The 22,812-nt window shown below is 37.1% G+C and overlaps 1 protein-coding gene across 1 annotated transcript in view; it reads right to left on the minus strand.

Annotated features, from left to right (window-relative positions):
* Positions 1 to 6,597: 6,597 nt before the first annotated feature.
* The window catches only part of LOC115223437 (CDC42 small effector protein 2-like), a 20,789-nt gene continuing 4,574 nt past the window's right edge, over positions 6,598 to 22,812 (minus strand). The window contains exons 2-4 of the mRNA XM_029793991.2: positions 16,393 to 16,530; positions 11,253 to 11,403; positions 6,598 to 8,149 (exon numbers count right to left, since the gene is read on the minus strand). Of these exons, the coding sequence (XP_029649851.1) occupies positions 11,260 to 11,403; positions 16,393 to 16,530 (282 nt within the window). The 3' untranslated portion in view covers positions 6,598 to 8,149; positions 11,253 to 11,259. The remainder of the gene's footprint in view (positions 8,150 to 11,252; positions 11,404 to 16,392; positions 16,531 to 22,812) is intronic.

Below are 22,812 nucleotides of genomic sequence, written 5' to 3' on the forward strand. Positions count from 1 at the left end.
GTGGGACTGAACCGGGAACCATGTGGTTGGTAAGCAAGCTACTTACCACACATCCACTCCTGTGCCTATGCATACAGTGTCTAACACCGACATTGAAAATGTGACTGTCTTGATGTTTAAAATGCCAAAAAAAAAACCAAAAAGTATTTTGGAAATCCTAGTTTGATTTAATAAACAGGGTTACCTTTAATAGCGTCTATGACATATTCTGTAGGTAATCAGATTCACTCAACTGACCATATTTAAAAGTAGTAGTAATAGTAGTAGTAGTAGTAGTAGTAGTAAAAATTTCCTGATAAAGTTTGACCAATACTATCGAGGCAAGAAGGCCAAAGATGATTATAAAAGACGAAGAATGAGAACAGAAAGAAATTGGCTAATCCAGCATAATGCGTATGTGTGTGTATTTACAGACACACACACACACACATACATATCTATATATACACACATAAATATGTATGTGTGTGTGTGTGTGTGTGTGTGTATCAAGGGAGACAATTATTAAGAGTCAGAATAACGTGCACAAAGTTTTTTTTCCAAATTTCAACTTAATCCTTTTTTTTAAATATTTTTCGTGTTTTTTTTTCTTTTTTACAGGCTTCATTATTTTTATTTTTTATTATTATTTTTGTTTTTTAATCTTTCTTCAACAGTTTGCGAAAGAATTAAAAATGATAAAAAAATGATGACAATGTTTGGGCGGCGGGGGGCGGGGGGTGGGGACACAAGATTTGATATCTGGGAAGGATCAACTCAGAGAAGCAGAAGAAGAGAGTCCAAATGAGAAAGAGAAAGAAAATGATAATAATAATAATAATAATAATAATAATAATAATAATAAAAGATAGCAAAACAAAATGGAGCATTTGCATAATTTCAGGAAAAATAATACAAAAAAAAAAAAGAAAGTTTAACATATTTCAAATATTATAAATATAATTTCCTTCCTATCTATAAAAATCTTGCAAGGGTTAAAATTTAGAGAAAAAAAAAAAAACAGTCCCCTTTTTTCCTTCTTTAGTCAGTCTGTTAGCAAGGAGCTGAGAAAGTAAAATTACCCAACTAGTTATTATAAGTAGTATCCATCAATGGGTGATCAGAGAGAGAGAGAGAGAGAGAGAGAGAGAGAGAGAGAGAGAGAATCTGGTGATATGGATTGAAAGATTGCATCGGCTGCCTGAAAATAAAACGACATCTTCATACGCTACTTCCTGCAGCAGCAAACGCTTGGGTTAAGGGGTTTTTTTTCCATTTACCCTACCACAACCTCACTTATACTTTTAAGCTAAAAAAAACAAAAAACCTGCCATCATGGGGTTTTTTTGTGTTTTGTCTTTTTTTTTTTGGTATTTTTACACAAAATTCTTTTTAGTTATGTTCTAAACACCAGTTTAAACAACATTCTTTGTTTGAATATTCAATCTGCAATTGATATCACCCATTTTGGTCTTACATGGGTAACCTTTGTCAGGAAGAAGCTGTAAGGATTTTGGCCCTGATGGAACCAACATGAGGTCAAACCAGGCAATATCAATCACAGAGCGAATATTCACATTGAGTACACGAAACTGCACATCTTAACATGTATCAAGTATTGCTTTTTAACCAAGAAAATCTGATACATTCAACGTATATATTTATTACGGTGACAGCCCTAAGCAGTGATGTCTACAAATACAAACTTGTTGCCTGTTCAAATATACTTGAGGACTATTTGAACTCATAAGAAAGCCATTCACTATTTTTGTCAGAGCACAGCACTCCCTTCCTGGACAGTCAGGTGCATGCATTTCAGCGTGGTTATCTCCTCTTCAGCAGCAGACCCAGAAAGGTAACACAAGAGGCAGGTCCATCTTATGGGTATTCTCATCATTGTCTGCCTTTCTGGTCGGTGTTGCTGAAGAGGAGAAAACCACTCTGAAACACATGCATCCAATTCTCTAGTCAGAAAACACTGTGGACTGACTTGATGTATTTACACCTATTTCTCTACAGTAAGAAATTTTCCTCATGACAAAACAACAACGAATGGCCTTTTTACCAGTTCGAATACGCCTCAAGCATATCTGAACTGGTAACAAGTTTGTATATATATATATATATATATATATATATATATATCTATATATATATATGTATATATATATATATTACACACACACATATAGGATGTATATGTGTATGAGTGTATGCATGTGAGTATAATGAACTTATATTACTAAATTTTTCCAAATTCTTTATATTTTTAAACAAAAAAAAATTGATACTGATAAACACAGGGGTGTTCATCATAAGAAATGTAATCAAAAAAGGGGAAAATATACCACACAACTCCTATTTTTTCAAAACCCTTTCTTTTGTTTTTTTTATTTTTCTTTCTTTTTTTTACATCTAGCTAAAAAACAATTTTATACATATATATATATATATATATATATATTGACTTTAATTAAAAATGAACCTTACAACAAAAGTAGTTGTCTCAACTCAGGAAAAGTCAGAAACAAACAAACAAGTAAAAAAATTGAACTTAATACAGTGTGTATGTTAAAAATCTTGCTTAAGATAACAATATATTTTAATAATAACTAAACGTTCGCCTTGATAACTTCTAGACAAGGCACAGAAAGGTTTCCGTAAGTCAGGATTTTGTGAAATGTTTAATACAAAAACAGAAAGAAATTTTATTAAATTAATTATTATTTTTTGTTTTAAATGACAATGAAGTGCATGGCTTGTAGAAGATTCGAAATAAGGCACCATATTAGACTGTTTAAATGAGGTTTGATCCTGAATGGTCAGTTTTGGTAAACAACTGCTAATAATGTTAATAATAATAATAATAATAATAATAATAACAATTATGATGATGATTAATAATAATAATAATAATAAGCTTGTTGTTTTGCACTAGCACCCTACAAAAATGGCCAAGTTTCACAAGGGTCTGTAAGGGATAAGGTGACAGAAATTTATATGGTGTTTTTATCAGAATATTTGCTGTATGTTTTTGACATATTTTCTTAATGGAGGAGGAGGAGTGGGGAAGGGGGAGGAAGACAGCCCCTTTTCAGGGCTTCTAGGATTGGTAGGAGGAACCACTCTTGTTACTGGAGACCTGCCTCAAATGTGTTAACTTGGACTTCATCGTACTTTTGTTAGTTCTGTCCAAATATAAATCTTTCATTACACCTGTAATTAATTGATGTTGCAAAGACCTGTTTATTTGTCGAAACGTAACAGAGCAAATGAGAGAGAGAGAGAGAGAGAGAGAGAGAGAGAGAGAGTGAGAGAGCCACAACATAGTCTATTAACTTGCTAGAAACAACAGACAAATCTTTCTCATATCACTCTGCTGTCTTGAAAAAAAAGGAAGGTCACACTGGATAGTGTAGTACAAGATTGGCTAAATCTGAAAAGACAAGATGGTCATGGTTACAACGTCTTAGATTATAGGTCTGCTAAACCAAGGCTGACCTGGGACTAAATAACATTCCTTCTCCAGAAAATAGGTCAAAGGTCAAAAAATTAAAATGAATGTTTAATGTTAAATCTGGAGAAGAAATAATTCAAATCTACTAAAAATGAAAATATTTCAAAATTCTGTATGTAGCCTGGCAAAAAAAAGAGAAAAAAAATGAAAAAAGTAAACTCTATGTATGTGTGTGTGTGTATTACATATTATAATATGTAATTTTTCTAAATGGTATAATTTAATTTTTCATTATTGAATTGATAAAAGGTGGGGTTTTTTCTAATTTATATATATATATTATATTTTGTGAAATTTGATTTAGTATTTCTAAATTGAATTTTTCCCTGTAAATTTGGAATAATATTCCCTCATATTATTACTATTATGTATATATACTATCATCATCATCATCTTCATTTAACATCCATTTCCCATTGGTTGGATGGTTTGACAAGAGCTGGCCAATCAGAAAACTGCACTAACCTTCTCTGTCTGATTTAGCAAGGTTTTTTACGGCTGGATGCCCTTCCTAACACCAACCACCTTACAGATATATATATATAATGTTTATGTTGTTTGTTCATTTTACATCTATTTTTCCTTGCTAGCATGCATTGGATGAACATAAGGAGGCATCGTTTTACAGCCAGATGCTCTTCCTGTCACTAACCTTTACCTGCTTAAGCATGAAGGAAGGGTTTCAAACAATACCAAAAAAAAAAATGGTACTGTTAAATAGAGACCTAGAAAACTTCTAAGATGTCCTAACTTACACACAAACTCAGAATATCTACCGTTAATTAATAATATTGTTGATAGAGGACATAGAGGAGAGGACAAGCATGCCTTGCCCTACATTATATTCTGAGACTAACATTTACTTGCATGTCTCTGCAGTTATTGGAAATGAATTTTATGTCAGTATTCCTGAGGGGAAACTTAAAGCCATACCTGGGGACAACATTAAAAACCATAAAAGACCTCTCTCTCTCTCCCTAATAAAATTGGTCTACAAAAGTTTCTAGAAGAGATGCCAAAATCAGAAATCCCATCCAATGTGATGAAATACCATAATGTTGAGTTTAAAGAATTCTCTAGTGAACTGATCAACAAGAATATAGACAGACCTTAGATACTTCTTTTCAAAGCTTGCTTTAACTCTTCTGTTACCGTATTTATTTTGAGATGATCTGTGTTTCTTTCAATTAATTTTAAATATAACAAAGAATTTAGTAAAATAACTTAGTTATCATTCAGCTAGTGTTAGGAACATAAATTGTGACTAAGATTTGGGGGAAGATTTTAATTCAAAACTTATGAAAACAAGATATTTGTACTACAGAGCCAGAGGCAGTATCAGCCGGGTTCGTAACGAAAGGGTTAAAACAGTTAAGTTCTATAGCATGTTGTGTCTGGGCAATAACAGGAACACAAGCAGAAGATATCTCTGGACATTTCTCCATCTTTGTTATAATTTGTACTTGGGTTTCATTTTCTGCAAAAAATTAACAATGCTGGTTGCAAAATTGCGGACTTTCTTAACTGAGACCGTTTTACATTCTAAATGATTAATTAATCTGGACTGGATATGCTCTGTGGAGACCAAATATACCACTGGTCACTCTTTTGAATCACACGAAAAAAAAAACAGACCAAAACCAAATCCACAGAGCCTTATCATGTAGGGGCTTTGAAGAAAACAGACATTTTCCAAGTTAACGTTATTAGAACCAAAAGAGGGCGGCGAGCTGGCAGACACGTTAGCGCACCGGGCGAAATGTTTAGCAGTATTTCGTCTGTCGTTATGTTCCGAGTTCAAACTCCGCCGAGGTCGACTTTGCCTTTCATCCTTTCAGGGTCGATAAATAAAGTACTAGTTTCAAACTGGGGTCAATGTAATCGACTTAATCCTTTTGTCTGTCCTTGTTTGTCCCCTCTGTGTTTAGCCCCTTGTGGGCAATAAAGAAATATATTAGAACCAGAAGCAATATTGGATTCAAATTTTGGCACAAGGCCAGCAATTTCAGGGGAGGGGAGTAGGTCAATTACATCGATCCCAGTACTCAACCACAAAAGGATGAAAGGCGAAGTTGACCTCAACAGAATTTTGACTGTCAAGATGGATGAAAAGTTGCTAAGCGTTTTACCCAGCATGCTAACAATTCTGAAAGCTCAACGCCTAATAATAGTAATAATAATAATGGTGTCTAGTTTTGGCATAACACCAGCAATTTCAGAGGAGCGGGTAAGTCAAATATATCAACCCCAGTAGACAACTGGTACTTATTTTATCGACCCCAAAAGGATGAAAGGTAAAGCCAACCTCAGTGGAATTTTGAACATACAATGTAAAGATGGACGAAATGTCGTTAAGTATTTTGCCAGGCACGCAAACAATTCTGCCAGCTCAGCACCTTAACGAGAAGCAATATTAATATTTAATGAACTTTCAAGTCTTGCCACAGACACTAAGTGAAGATGGAATTTAAACAATGGCCACTGATTTATAAATGATATCTTTTATATCATGGACTTTACTCCTTGCAAAAACAGAAGATGCTGAAGGAAGAGAGAAGACACGGTTCTATATTTAAGAGATGAAGAATTATGCACATTATTTACATTATTTACATTTGATGGATATTTGTCCTCATCTTGTTTGTTGTTAACACAACGTTTCTGCTGATATACCCTCCAGCCTTCTTCAGGTGTCTTGGGAAATTTCGAACCTGGGTTCTCATTCCTAAGTTATTTTTCAATGCTGTTGTTGTTGTTATTATTATTATTATTATTATTATTATTATTATTATTCAGGTCACTACCTGGAATCGAACTTGAAATCTTGGGGTAAGTAACTTGCGTTCTTAACCACTACACCACATTCCTACGGGCATATGAAGGCTGGAGGGTGTATCAGCTGAAACGTTGTGTTAACAACAAACAAGATGAGGACAAATATTTGTTGAATGTAAATAATGTAAATAATTTGAAGAGTGAAGATGTTGAAGGTAGAAAAAAAATGGTCCTTAGGTTCATATTATCAAGGATAAATAGGGTTACCTAACGATCTGTGCAACAGAATATATTCCGGCAGGAGCAGGGATTTTTTATTTTTTTAAAAAAAGGGAAGGTTTCTTTTTTGTTTCTTTTTTTTTTTATTTTTGTGTTTTAGAAGTGCCACAGCCCTCCACCACTACTTTCATTAACTGCAATCATTGTCATTTCTCAAATCCCATTTTTTAAAAATTTTATTTGAGTTAAAAAAAAAACAAAAAACAAAATGAACATTTGTATTGTTGTTGTTTGTGAAGTTAAAAAAAAAACAAAAAGAATTAAAAATACAAAATCTCAGCAGAAATCAGAGACAGATGTTAGCTTTAAATCCAGTACATGATGACATCTTTACCAACAGGTGATAGTATATTACAACCAGGTGATGTTACCTTTACCAGCAGACGATTGCATATACACCTCCAGATGCTGGAATCTTTATGAAGAGAAAGATGATGGCATTTTCACAGTAGAGGCAAAAAATGGCACCTTTACTACAAGATGAGAGCATATCTACAACCAGGTGATGGTGATATAAATGTATGTGTATGTGCGTGCGTGTGTGTGTGTACATGTATATGTATGTATGTATGTATATATATGTGTGTGTGTGTGTGTGTATGTATATATATGTGTATGAGTGTATATGTATGTATATATGTACATACATACATCACCACTAGAGGAGGGTACCTTCAACACCTGAAGATGGTAGAACAGTACCACATCTTGAGAATGTAATATTTACCCAACAAGTAGAATGCTTTTGCATGAGTTCATGTATGTATGTATATATACATACATACATATATATACATACATATATACACATATACATACATATACATACATATATACATATATCACCCATATGTGGTACTTTTACCACCAGAGAAGATGGTACATTGGCTGCCAAACTGAACCATTTTAATTTTCTGTACAAGTCACCATCATTGATGGTGTCCTTATTCTTTATATATTCTATGAGACAAATGAATTTACCATTTATAGGGCCCTGTCCATATGGCAGTCATTTCACATAATGAGAATGTACCTGCATGCGTGTATTTGTATGTGTGCGAGTGTAACTTCGTAGAGATGGTGAAAAAATTGTAAACATGGCACGTTGCTTCCACGTTTACAGAGGCCTTGCATTGTTAGCACGAGCAACCAAATTTCACTGGCACGGAGGCTGCGTTAGAGCAGCGGCAGTGTCTATTGTTGGTATCACTCACTGTATCACTGATGAAAAAGGGGAAAAAAAAAAATTTAGAAGCAAAACCCCTTGAGGTCAACAATGTATGTCGTAGATAAACTGGCAGGCACTCCATTTTCCAACTCAAAATTTTTTTTGTTTTGACACATCACATAGTGAAGATTTCCTTGAAGTTTGAGACATTGTCCAGAGTTTTAATTTATGTAAATCAGCAGGATGACTGGTTTAGAAATGGAGGGAAAAGATTTTCTAGTTGCTGCAGCTGGTCATTTATTTGTGCTCTCTCTCTCTCTCTCTTTCTCTCTCTTTCTCTATCCCAGATTCTGAAATCAAATCTGTGTACCATATTGGGAATTTGTTGCGTGAAAAGATGAAATAGAAAATGCTGCACACTTTAGAAAATTCTGGAAAAAACAAACAAAAAAAAGAAAGAAAAAAATTATTAGAAGACAATTTAAAATTCAGAGATAAGATTTTACTTTCCAAAGGAAAAAATAAATATTTCTTTACTGCCCTCAAGGGGCTAAACATAGAGGGGACAAACAAGGACAGACAAAGGGATTAAGTCGATTACATCGACCCCAGTGCGAAACTGGTACTTTATTTATCGACCCTGAAAGAATGAAAGGCAAAGTCGACCTCGGCAGAATTTGAACTCAGAACGTAACGACAGACGAAATATCGCTAAGCTTTTCGCCTGGCGCGCTAACGTTTCTGCCAGCTCGCCGCCTTAGGAAAAAATAAAATAAAAATATAAAATAAAACGCCACCAAAGGAAAAAATAAAACACAAACACACACACACAGCTGTGTGGTAAGAGGCCTGCTTCCCAACCACATGGTTCTGGGTTCAGTCCCACTGAATGGCACCTTGGGCAAGTGCCTTCTACTACAGCCTCGGGCCAACCAAAGCCTTGAGTGGATTTAGTAAACGGAAACTGAAAGAAGCCCATCATATGTGTATGTGTATGTGTGTGTGTGCCTTTGTGTCTGTGTTTGTCCCTCTATCACTGCTTGACAACTGGTGTTGGTGTGTTTACATCCCTGTAACTTAGCAGTTCAGCAAAAGAGACTGATAAATAAGTACTAAGCTTAAAAAATAAATCCTGGGGTTGATTTGTTCAACTAAAACCCTTGAAGGCAGTGCCCCAGCATGGCTACAGTCAAATGACCGCCTTTAGTCAAACAAATCAACCCCAGGACTTTATTCTTTGCAATCCTAGTACTTATTCTATCGTACAGCAAGATTGAACCTAGGAACTATGTTGTTACAGAACAAACTTCTTAACCATGTAGCCATGACTCAAACACCACCACCACCACCACCGACAGCTTCAACACTGCTAATATTAACAAACCATTGACAACAGACAAGGCCAGGTGTAGTGGTGAGGTGTAGGAGAGAAGTGAGTGGTAATATTTGTACAGACATGCCATTTTATGAGAGAGGGGGAGAAGAGAGAGGAGGAGGAGGGAGGGACGAAGCGAGGTCAAAGTGACACTGGAAGATATGTGACAAGCCAGCAACTGGTGAATGGGGAATGGGTCAAACGGCAGAGCATACATATGGTTGTCACTCAGTACAAACTTGTATGTGATGGTGAGAAGAAGCTTTCCATCAGTCAGTCAGTGGTGAAGGTCACTGACACAGTAAGCAAAAAGGTGCAGAGAAGGAGGGCCACATGTAATGGAAAACCCGAAGATCAATAAATACAATGCTCTCCGTCACATGTTGTCGTATGTGTAGCTGGGTGCCAAAAAGGTCTGCTTTCGAACTACATGGATCCAGGTTCAATCTCAGGGGTAGAGGAGTCTTCTACAATATCTTCAGGGTGCCACAAAGCTTTTATCGATTTGGTTGTTGGGTTGGTTGTTTGTTTTACGTCTATTTTTTCCATGCTGGTATGAGTTAGATGAATGCATTTATTATCTCTCGCTAGTTTCATTCGCCGGACGGTGGCCATCCTGGGGCACCACCTCAGAGGGTTTAGCCAAATGAGTGAACAAATCAACCCCCATCCAGTATTTATTTTTCAAGTCCAGGACTGCAAAGTTACAGGGACATAAACAAACCAACATCAGTTGTCAAGTGATGGGTGTGAGAACAAATAAACACAAGGATACATACATACATACAGGCGCAGGAGTAGCTGTGTGGTAAGAAGTTTGCTTCCCAACCACATGGTTCTGGGTTCAGTCCCACTGTGTGGCACTCTATGAAAGCCTCTTTTATATGTATATATATATGCCTTTTATTTGTTTCAGTCATTAGACTGCAGCCATGCTGGGGTACTGTCTTGAGGAATTTTAGTCAAATGAGACAACCCCAGTCCTTTTTGGGGGGAGGGAGGATCTCCATTGCCAAACCGCTAAGTTACAGGGACGCATTCACACCAACACCAGTTGTCAAATGGTAGTTGGGGACAAACAGAGACACAAAGACACGTGTGTGTGTGTGTGTGCGTGTATGTATATATATATATATATATATATATATATATATATATACATATATATATATATACTAGCAGTATCGCCTGGTGTTGCTCGGGTTTGTTTCAACCCTTTAGAATTGGAATTTTTGAAAAGTAAAAATTTTGCATTATGTACCTAGTTATTCTCTTTAAGGGAACATTTTTCTGGTTGAAATACACCGAAAAATAGCGACACAGCAGTAAAAAAATCGTAAAAAATAGGGATTTTCATAGAAAAAAAAGCATGTGAAAAACAACATTCAAGCGTGGTCGTTGCCAGTACCGCTGAACTGGCTCCAGTGCAGGTAGCACATAAAAAACACCTTTTGAGCATGGTTATTGCCAGAACCGCCTGACTGCTCCTCATGCCAGTGGCATGTAAAAGTACCCACTATACTCTCGGAGTGGTTTAGCATTAGGAATGGCATCCAGCTGTAGAAACTTTGCCAGATCAGATTGGAGCCTGGTGCAGCCTTCTGGCTTGCTAGTCCTCATGCCAACCCATGCCAGCATGGAAAGCAGATGTTAACAACAATGATGATGATGATGACGATGATGATATATATAGACCAGAGGTGTGCTGGAAAGTACTGCGAAAGGCCTGGTTGCACATCGAACTTTCTGAATTCTTTTACAGGGTTTCGAAAAACTGAAGGACCACTGCAGTAAGTATGTGGATCCAAGAGGGGAAGGCATTCGATAGAATCATAATTAACTGACCCTCCTGTATTTTCTCTTAATCAAAGCCAGGAACCTTCCAACACACCCTTGTACCTGCATACACCTGCACATACACACACACACACACAAGATTCTTTTAGTTTCCATCTAAAAATCACACTTTATTCTCTCATACAACAACAAAAAAACACACACACACATACATTAGACAACAGAATGGCCATGGATGGAATGTCTTTGACCGTGGCCTTGCTTGGTTAGGGTTGCTGTATGGTGCTAAAGGACAGCAAACAACAAAATTAGTTTGTGCAGTGACCACCCCTACAGAAATAACCAAGTTGCAGATAACTTACATGATATTTAAGTGTGGTTCTCGACATTCTCTTTTTGTAATTCTTTCAATGGGATCTGATTTTCAACGGTCGAAAGGGGGCCTAAGTCGCCGACCGGCGTGCTGGAGCCATAACCCCCTTTGGAAGACATCTGGTACTGAATGCAAGTTAACTGGAAAAGAACGAGAAAAAAAAAAACCCAAAATTATCAACATGGGGGTCAGAGGACACAGGAAATTGTTATTTAGAAAATTATGGGATAGCAGCAGCAGCAGCAGCAGCAGCAGCAGAAGAAGAAGAAGAAGAAGAAGAAGAAGAAGAAGAAGAAGAAGAAGAAGAAGAAGAAGAAGAAGAAGAAGAAGAAGAAGAGAAGAAGAAGAAGGAGAAGAAGAAGAAGAAGAAGAAGAAGAAGAAGAAGAAGAGCAACATGAAATAAAATATTTAGCTCAAGAACAAAACACACCACCCAGTCTGGGAACTGAACACACGATCTGGCAATCTTGAGTGCAACACCCAAACCACCAGGCCATGTTCCAGTGATCTGATGAGCTGGCTTTCTTTAATTGCATTGTTTTGTAAATATATAACCATTATTTCTTCCACCCTGAAATTAATACTATACGAAACAGCTGTAATCCTAAAGATGTCATATGGTAAAATAAATATATATATATGTGTGTTTACTTCTCATACCTCCTGACTTCGATGGTTTATATACTCCTCTAGAAATAATTTCATTGGTTGGCTCTTCTGTATTTCAGTAGCATGGATGTTCTACGTTACACCTCCTTGTATTACATTACAATGTGGAATGTTAGCTGAGTCCGTAAGAAGAGCTTATTGTGATAACCACATGATTCTCTGCAGTCACCTCTTATACTACTCATTTATACAAATATGTGTGTGTGTGTGTGTGTGTGTGTATATATATATATACACAAGGTGGTGCTGAAAGAGACCTAAAGCAAATCAAATCTCAGGTGACAGCATGTTCTGTGTTTATTTATTGCTTTTACCATCCTTAAAGACATTCTTTTGTGAGGGTGGGGGTGGGGACGGCGTCGGTGGTGGTGGTCATCATCATTGTCATATGACGACTACTATTACTACCACCACTACCACCGACACCACTGCTACTATTGATGTAGTGGAGCAGATGGAGGTGGGGGGGAAGTAGACCTGTCTGGCTGAGGTGATAGGAATTGAAAATGAATAGGAGAGGTGGGAGTAGGGAGAGGCATTGAAGGAGAGCAAGAGAGTAGGAGGAGTGCCTGAAGTAAATTCATACATGTATGCATGTACGTGTGTGTGTGTACACGTGTGTGTGTGTGTGTGTGTATGTGTGTGTGTGTATATAATCATGGATAAAATCTTTATAAGGTTTTATCAAGTAACCAGCATGTAACAAACCATACAGGTAATAATTAATACAAGTATATATAATTATATAAATATAATTATAATAATAAGATGATAATAATAATGGATAGTTCTACATGCTAGAAATAGATGCCAAATGACTCTAAGAACTACAGTTATTTGCTCCATTAGCATGGATTATATATATCATTTAATGCACACAGTACAAAGATACAAGCTACTTGTAGTTTCTTGCTGTGAAGACATGTGTCTAGGCAGGCTTGTGTCTGCACAGCAAGAAACTAGTAATTCGTATCTTTATATTGAGTGCATTAAATGATATTTTGTCACTCACAGGATGGAGCACTTTTTTGGTTTAGCTCGCCATAACAAGATAGTGCAAATGTCTGTGACAGTCCATGATAATTCTCCTGGACTAGAGCTAAGCAGACCTGTGGTTAAACAAGGAAGGACACAGATAAAGCATGTTTGGGCTGTTTACACTATGTATGTAAAAGGACAGGATGGTCACAAATGGATCATCCATGAAATTAATTTTCCTGGATCAGAGCTAAGCAGGCCCGTGGTTACACAGCAACAAGGAAGGACAGAGACAAAACATGTTTGAGCTGTTTCACTATGCATGTATATAAAGCAGGATGGTCATGGCTGGAACATCTATAAGCCATGGGCAATATTGGATCAAGGCCAACTAACACCTCAGCAACCACCAGCACCACCAGCACACACTTAAAATATTTCACTAACAAAAACCAGAATAATCCAAATGAAATGGCAAGAATGCTAAATTCCTTATTCTCTCAGAAATTCTAAACGAATCTCTCCACCTAACTTCACATTATCCAAATTCATTTTGGGAGTGTCTAAATTTCAATTTCCTATTTAACGATGATACTTTAATTATCCAAATAAGTGCAATAATTATTCTCAAAGACTCATTATTTCTCCCATTTGAGATCAGCGAATGGGACCAGCAAATGCTCTAATTTTTGGGGGGGCTTTTTTTACTGGTTTCAACTACTGGACTGGACTGTGGCCATACTGGGGCACTGCCTTGAAGTGACAAATAAATAGACACCAGTGCTTATTTTCAAGTCTGGTACTTACTCTGTCAGTCTCTTTTGCCCAACTGCTAAGTGATGGGGATATAATCAAACCAACACCAGTATATATATATATATGCCTTTTATAATAAGATATATATATATATATAAAGAGGCTTCTGCACAGTTTTCATCTACAAAATTTGCTCTCAAGGCTTTGGTCAGCCCAGGACTCTTGTGGAAGACCCTTGCTTGAGATGCCACACAGCAGGATGGTCTTGAAACCATGAGGTTGCAAAACAAGGTTCTTAACCACACAGCCATGGTTGAGTCTATAATGAGTAATTCTGAAGTAGGATTGGTTGTTATTATTAGCAGATCAAGTGGAACACATAAAGAACTTTCTTGTTGGCTTGTAAACAAAAAAGAATGAATTTCTTTTTTTTTTTTTTTGTAAGTAGAATTCTAAATATAGAAGAAAAATGGATGTTTTCCTGAGAAATATAAGATTTCCTCAGTAAAGATCACATGACCAATTGATCAGCTATGAAGAAGAGTAACAACAGAAGAAGAGGAGGAGGAGGAGGGCAGGGATGAGGAATGTTCTCCGACAGGGAAACATATTTGTTGACTGCTGACCCAACCGAGATAACAGCTGGCTGGCCGCAATTGCTTTTGCTGTGTCAGCGCCATCATAACAGGATCGGTCTTCACATGAAGAGCGCCAGATAGGATTGGTTCAATGGTTGGAGAAGAAGGGAGAAAGAGAGGGAAAAAAAAACGAAGAAGAAATGGCAGAGAGAGAGACAGAGACAGAGACAGAGAAATTAAGGCATGATGGTGAAGAATGTGGACGTTGTGTGATATTAATTACACTTGCAATCTAGGTAGAATTTCAACATCAACTTATGTTTCAAAACAACAAAACAATAGCTAATTACCTAACATAACGAGGGAAATTAAAACGAAGTAGATCACATGAGGAAGAGTTGAGTTAAGGAATGGTTATGGTGGATAAATAATAACGCTCACAGATTCTGCCATGTTGTTCCTTTATTCATTCCGTTAAGCATAACTAACTGACAATGATGAGAGCATTGCATCTTGTAGCAGAAACAGCTGTAAGCTTATGAGATGTATAGCTTAATTTATCATTCCTTTGTTCTGAAGCATATACATATATATATATATATATATATATATATAATATATATATATTAATATATATATATATATACATATATATATATTATATATGTATGTATACTGAATTCTAACACCAGATTATTAGTATCACTATGCCTAAACAAAATAATGATAATAATAATAATAATAATAATAATAATATAATAATAATAATAATAATAATAGGCGCAATGGCCCAGTGGTTAGGGCAGCGGACTTGCGGTCGGAGGATCGCGGTTTCGATTCCCAGACCGGGCGTTGTGTGTGTTTATTGAGCGAAAACACCTAAAAGCTCCACGAGGCTCCGGCAGGGGATGGTAGTGATCCCTGCTGTACTCTTTCACCACTCTAAAAGTCAAATGACTGAAACAAGTACAAAAAAAAAAAAAAAAAATAGTTTCAAATTTTGCCACAAGGGCAGCAATTTTAGGGGACGGGATGAATCAATTACATTGACCCCAGTGTTCAACTGGTACTTATTTTATTGACCCCCCCACCATTCTGAAAAGATGAAAGGTAAAGTCGACCTTGGCAAAATTTGAACTCAGAATGTAGCAACAGGCAAAATACCACTAAGCATTTCGCCCGGTGTGCTAACGGTTCTGCCAGCTTGCCGTCCTAATAATGATAATATATACTCATAGATATACACATAAATACACGTATATACATAACACACACACACACACACACACACACATACATAACATATATAGATATAGATATATATATACTCTTTACCCTTTACTCTTTTACTTGTTTCAGTCATGTGACTGTGGCCATGCTGGAGCACCGCCTTTAGTCGATCAAATCGACCCCAGGACTTATTTTTTGTAAGCCTAGTACTTATTTTATCGGTCTCTTTTTGCCGAAGCGCTAAGTTACGGGGACGTAAACACACCAGCATCGGTTGTCAAGCGATGTTGGGGGGACAAACACAGACAAACACGCACACACACACACACACATATATATATATATATATATATATACATATATACGACAGGCTTCTTTCAGTTTCCGTCTACCAAATCCACTCACAAGGCATTGGTCGGCCCAGGGCTATAGCAGAAGACACTTGCCCAAGATGCCATGCAGTGGGACTGAACCCGGAACCATGTGGTTGGTTAGCAAGCTACGGGAAAGTTTACGAAAATAAACAAAAGACGAAGGCAGGTGGAGTACAAACAAACAAATGTATTAGTATAGTGCTCAGGAATAGAAATAGGAAAAGTCTTTTACGTTTCGAGCCTATGTTCTTCGACAGAAAGATACACAGAAAAAAACAAGGAGAGAAAAAAATGTGTGTAGGAGCTAACGATCTATCATGGTGTCATATATATATATATATATATGGGGTGATTATAATTAAAATAAGCAACAAGGATATCCAGAGGTAATGCAGTATGATTGTTTCAAGTGACTCCATTTAATTGGGTGCCTTTAACTTAAGTACCATATTCAACTGAATCTAAATTTTACTGAACTTATACATATATATATATATTTTTAATCAGGATCCCTTAATTCCCAAATGCAACAGATGTACTTACATGCTTTCTATTTTCTTCTTCCTCAGATATGTCAAAGCTCCTATTTCCTACCTCACCAGACCCTACATGTCCCGTGTGTTGGAAATTTGTTGGTAGACCTATCATACTTGCATCAATTTTTCTTCGCCGCCTCTTTTGCTGGAAAATAACAATAAAAATGTAGATAAATCATAAGCGTGCATACGTACGTGCGAGCATGTGTGTGTGTGTGTGTGTGTTATTCAATTTTGAAGTTCTGATGAAGCTATAAGATGATACACAAGCACACAACTATGAGAACATTGCACCCTATAGCAGAAACAGCTGTAAGGAAATTAAGCTAATTACATAATTTATTGTTTCTTTGCCATTTGTATAATCTCATATTCATGCATGCATGGAAGTTGGAGATTAAATTATGATGATGATATATACACAAACATATATACATATATACACACACACACATATATATATAAATACATTAGTGATGATCAGTGACAATGATTATCACTAATGTATCCACATTGGTGGATAAATACTTACTTTTTTAGATTTTTGACACTACCTTAAGTTTCATACATTAACACTTGACAATTTTCTATTGCGCCACTTAAAATATGAATGTCATGATATGTCATGTCATGTTATATATGTAATGTCAGTGTGCACACATGACAGCGTGTAAGTGACCTAAGAGAAATGTTGGACATAAGAAGCATCAGATGTAGTGTGCAAGGAGGAGGAGAGGAGGGGGAGGGGGAGGATAATTGCTATAGGTCAGCCTATGCTGAGTGGATCTGTTGCACAAGGCACTCCAGTCATGACAATCTCCCTCATCCTTTTACGGCTACATTATCCGGTGTGTCCCTTTTCTGACTAAAGGTAATGAGATATGATTTTGGGGGAAAATTGGCTATTTTTAGGCAGTCGAGCAACCAGACATGGGTGCCTGATGACAGCAGCGATGACAATGATGATGACGATGAAGTTGGTGGTTGCATTGATGATGGTGATGATGATGATGACAGTGATGATGCTGGTGGTAGTGGTGCTGAAAATGATTACAACTATGATGATGGTGATGATGATGGCAATGATGACAATAGCAGTGATAGTTATAGTAGCAACATTGAGGATGATGATGATGATGGTGGTGGTGGAGGTGGTGATGATGGTAATGATAATGATGATGATAATGATGGTGATGATAATGATGGTGATGATGATGAAGGTGATGATAATGATGGTGATGATGATGATAGCAATGATGACAATGGCAGTGATAGTTATAGTAGCAACATTGAGGATGATGATGATGATGGTGATGATGATGATGATGATGATAGTAATGATAATGATGGTGATGATGATGATGGTGATGATAATGATGGTGATGATGATGATGATGGTGATGATAATGATGGTGATGATGATGGTGGTGGTGATGATGATGATGGTAATGATAATAATGGTGATGATGATGATGATGGTGATGATGATGATGATGGTGATGATGATGAGGACATGCTGTCATCACCAAGCATGAATGATGCTATTCAAAGTAATGAAGATGAAATATTGCAGCTAGAAACTTCTAAAAGAAAAACGGAACAGCAGAAACTGCACCGAGCGCTGAGCACAACACCCTTCATCATCATCACCATCACCATCATCATCGTTTACTGTCCTCATTTCCATGCTTGCACAGATCGGACAAGTGTTCCTGCAACCGACCGTCACCTGTTTTCAAGAATGGTAAGATTTTCCCACTAAAGACTGAAAACAGACATTCTCAATGGTATGATGGTGATGGCCATTTATGGTCGTCACATGATATTAAGAAAAAAATACACTGCACCACCACCACCACACACAAACACACACACACACAAATATATTATATTATATATATATATATATTTTAATAACGAGGGAGATAAATTGAATATAGCCTAGCAAATAAAAAAATCTGAAAAATCTGAAAAAAAAATTTTTCGCAAATCTATATATATATATATATATATATACTTTATTTAAAGCAGCAGAAAATTCAACAAAATCTGTTACTCTGAGTTTCTCGTTGCCGTTCATCAGACAGTTTTTGCTAGAATATATATATATATATATATATATAAATATATTATAATATAAGCATGAGAAATGTTGGACATAAGAAGCATCAGATGTGGTGTGCAAGAGAGACGACTGCGCTGGTATGGTCATGTGCTGTGTGAAAATATGTCACTCCCTAACAGTGGAAGGAACCCATGGAAGAGGGAGACCCAGGAAGATATGGGATGAGGTGATGAAGCACAACCTTCGAATGTTGATCCTCACAGAGGCAATGACAAGATACCAAGACCTCTGGAGATATGCTGTGAATGAGAAGACCCGGCAAGTAAAGTGAGATCACAGCCGTAGTCTATACCAGTGTCACATAACCAGCCCATTTAAAAAGTACTTTTGAATCAACGGGTGACACACCATGCTTGAGGGGACCTATTGAGTCAAGTAAAATCTAAAATCAAAACCAAAATCTCAATCAGAATCCCAATCAAATTGAAATCAAAAATGGAAATTATAGTTGTGGCCAATGCCAGTGCCACCTGACAGGTCCCCATGCCAGTGACACGTAAAAAACCACCATCTGAATGGGGTCGACGCCAGTGCTGCCTAACTGGCTCCCGTGCAGGTGGCATGTAAAAAGCACCCACTACACTCTCGGAGTGGTTGGCATTAGGAAGGGCATCCAGCTGTAGAAACATTGCAAGATCAAATTGGAGCCTGGCGCAGCCTCCTAGCTTGCCAGTCCCCAGTCAAACCATCCAACCCATGCCAGCATGGAAAACAGATTTTAAACAATGATGATGATATGATGGATTCTCCTGTCATGAACAACAAATGAGGATTTAGTAAAACAAAGTGGTAATCATGTTCTATGGAGACGCATGTGCTTCTTGAGGCCTGTTGGTGCCTTGCAAGTCTTTTTGTGTTGAGGACTCAGATTGCTTGAGTGCTTGTGGGTCATTTGGTTTGTGTTTCCTGGAGTGGACACCAAGGCTTGCTTTGTTCTGTGTCGCAAAACCACAACGACAGGTGAGGTTTTCATTTAGAGGAGCAGCATTTTGCCAGCCTGCCTTCATGCTTGCAGGAAGTTGGTCACAATGCTGGAGTCGACTTAGCTCGAATCTTTGAACTGAGAAGAAGCAAGACTGGTGCCAGGTCCTGCGTTCTCATGCTTTGTTTACACAGGAAGAAAAGGGTAGGCTGCATTGCTCCATACTGTCTTTTAGTTTGTCTTTGAAGCAAAAGAGTTTATGTATTTTCTTTTATTTTTTTTTTACTTGTTTCATTCATTTCTCTGCAGCCATGCTGGAGCACCACCATAAAGGGTTTTTAGCTGAAGAAATAGACCCCAGAACTTATTCTTTGTAAGCCTATTAGCATGTCAAGCAAAAGGTTTAGAGGGATCTCGTCTGTCTTTATGTTATGAATTGAAATTCCATGGTCAACTTTGCCTTTCATCCATTTGGGATCAATAAATCAAGTACCAGCTGGAAATTGGGTCAATGTAATCAATTTACTCCCTCCCCTGAAACTGCTAGTCTTGTGCCAAATTTTGACACCAAAATACATATATGTACACACACAAACACACACACACAGGGTCTTCTTTCAGTTTCTGCCGACCATATCCACTCGTAGGCTTTGGTCATCTCAGGGCTATAGAAGACACTTGCCCAAGGTGCTGCACAGAGGGACTGAACCGGAAACCATGTGACTGTAATACAAGCTTTTCAGCCACACACCCATGCCTGTGCTTATCTATTTCTCTCTCTCTCTCTCTCTCTCTCTGTTAACACACACGCACATACAAAACACACACGCACACACACACACACACAGGGAAAAAAAACTGACAACTTGTTGATCTTACACAAAAACATTTGTGAAATTCTTCACTTACCATTCCACCAAGTGGAAACTATTAACTCTCACCACAAAACATTAGAACAGATTATTTCCTTCCATTTGTCTCCGTTCCAATTATTTGATAGACGAAAGGATTTCTATTTCAACGCCATCTGTTCTTTACCATTTTCTGACGGAAGTAGGGTGCCAGAGTCAGTTTTAGCAGGCTATCTTTTACAACACATAACTCTAAGCATTCTACAAATGACAAGAATTCTGTTTCAAATATGCTTCACCTCAAAACTACCCTTCCAAAGACTAAACAGCTGCCATGCTGCCATAGAAGAAAAGACAGGATGGTGCTGAAGTCTTCATACCAAAAGAGAAAACAAATATGACTCAAAGATTTCATGACTCCATATTTTGGTTTATCATCATCATCATCATCATCATTGTTTAACATCCGCTTTCCATGCTAGCATGGGTTGGACAATTTGACTGAGGTCTGGCAAACCAGATGGTTGCACCGGGCTCCAGTCTTGATCTGGCAGGGTTTTCTACAGCTGGATACCCTTCCTAACGCCAACCACTCCGAGAGAAAATTCAACCATTGGAGTTGATATAGGTTAATATATAATATGGAGACAAGCATGGATAAGTGGTTGCGAAGCATGCTTCCTAACCACATGGTCTCAGGTTCAATCCACTGTGTGGCATCTTAGGCAAGTGTCCTTTACTATATAGCTCAGGTTCAAATCAAAACCTTGTGAGTAAAACTGAAAGAAGCCCATCATATATATATCATCATCATCATCATCATCATCATCATCATCATCATCATCATCATCGTTTACCATCTGCTTTCCATGCTGGCATGGGCTGGATGGTTTGACTGAGGACAATCTGATCTGGCAAAGTTTCTACAGCTGGATGCCCTTCCTAATGCCAACCACTCCGAGAGTGTAGCGAGTGCTTTTACATGCCACCAGCATGAGGGCCAGTGAAGCAGTTCTGACAACAGCCATGCTCAAAAGGTGTTTTTTACGAGCTACCTGCATAGGAACCAGTCTGGCGACACTGGCAACAACCACGCTCGATATATATATATATCCCTTTCGTTACTATATTTCTGACCAAATTACACCCTTTATGTGTTTCAATTAATTTCTAACGTAATCATAAATTTAGTCTGGTTTCATTAAACAACTATAACTTTTTTATTTATCGATATATTAATCTGATTTTTGGAAGATAATTTAATGAAATATTCTCAACCAATTCTATACTATAATTTTTGTCACAAAGTGACACTATTTGCAGGTAGATACAGGTAAATTCCACAAAATATAAAATTATTAAAATTTTGTTCAAACATCGCTATAGAAAATATTAGCTAATATTCAATTGGGTATACAACAAAATTTTACGATAGAATTTGTTATTCTGGGTAACTTTCTGATACCCATAATAATATTTATGGCAAAATAGGCCTTAATTTCATTTAAGGTTGTGGGAAATAACAAACTATCCTTTCTTTCGTTTTGTTTACGTTTAGCGTAATGGTTCGTTTTCGCTGTAATGATTTCAAATTGGCTCATTCGAAAAAGTAAATAGAAATAGCCTAAGGCTCTACCCTTCTGGGAAAGTCTGTGGCTTGGTCCAGTTCTGCAGAAAAATCACCGAAGAAACAGTTTTTAAATTTTCACTCCATTCAGGTGCCAATTCGTTTTCTTTATCGCTATCGGAGATCTCAGATTCACTGTTTTCACTTTCGGAAAATGAAACATCAAATTCATTATCAAATACCATGTGCTTTTTTTTCAGTCATAGAGTTAGATTTATGAAGGTCTTCAGTAGAAAATCCTTCGAATTCTGACTCACTGCTTGATATAATGAAATTCGTATCCATTTTTTCTCAGAATTACAAATTTGAAAACACAATAGGAAAAAATTTCGGAAAAAAATCTCCCAAAATTCACGGAATTAAAATTACACTTCGATTATTGTACAAAACTGTAGTTGAACTGTTTACGAAGTATAATACGTGTTTTCACGAATGTACTGAAGAGATTTGCTCTGATATTCTCATTTAAATATGAATAGGTAAATTCGGGCGGCTTTGGGCGGTTTGTTAACGAAAGGGTTAAACAGGGTGCGATGAGTAAATTATCACCATTTTAGGTTTTTAATTTTGTGCATGTGCATTGTTTGTTTTTGATTTTGTCACTTACACAGTATAGTAGGGTCAGTTGGGCACTGTCTGTGAGAAAAAAACAGCACCTTGACACAATTCTCTCTGCCAAAAATTTGTGAACAACATACTGTATTGTTTGGCATTTGCACCGGAAGCTCCAATACGAAAATTTCAGAGTGTTTGGGTGTCAATCTGAGAACATGTACTGAGAGTGATAAAAATAAAACCTCCTGTCAACATCATGGTGTTTGGAGTGATCACTAGTGGTGGCAACATTATGTCTTCATTCATCTCCCTACATGGCTTCAGAGTCAATACGGAGACATACGTCA

The sequence above is a fragment of the Octopus sinensis genome, linkage group LG23 (assembly GCF_006345805.1).
Source record: "Octopus sinensis linkage group LG23, ASM634580v1, whole genome shotgun sequence".
Lineage (NCBI taxonomy): Eukaryota > Metazoa > Mollusca > Cephalopoda > Octopoda > Octopodidae > Octopus > Octopus sinensis.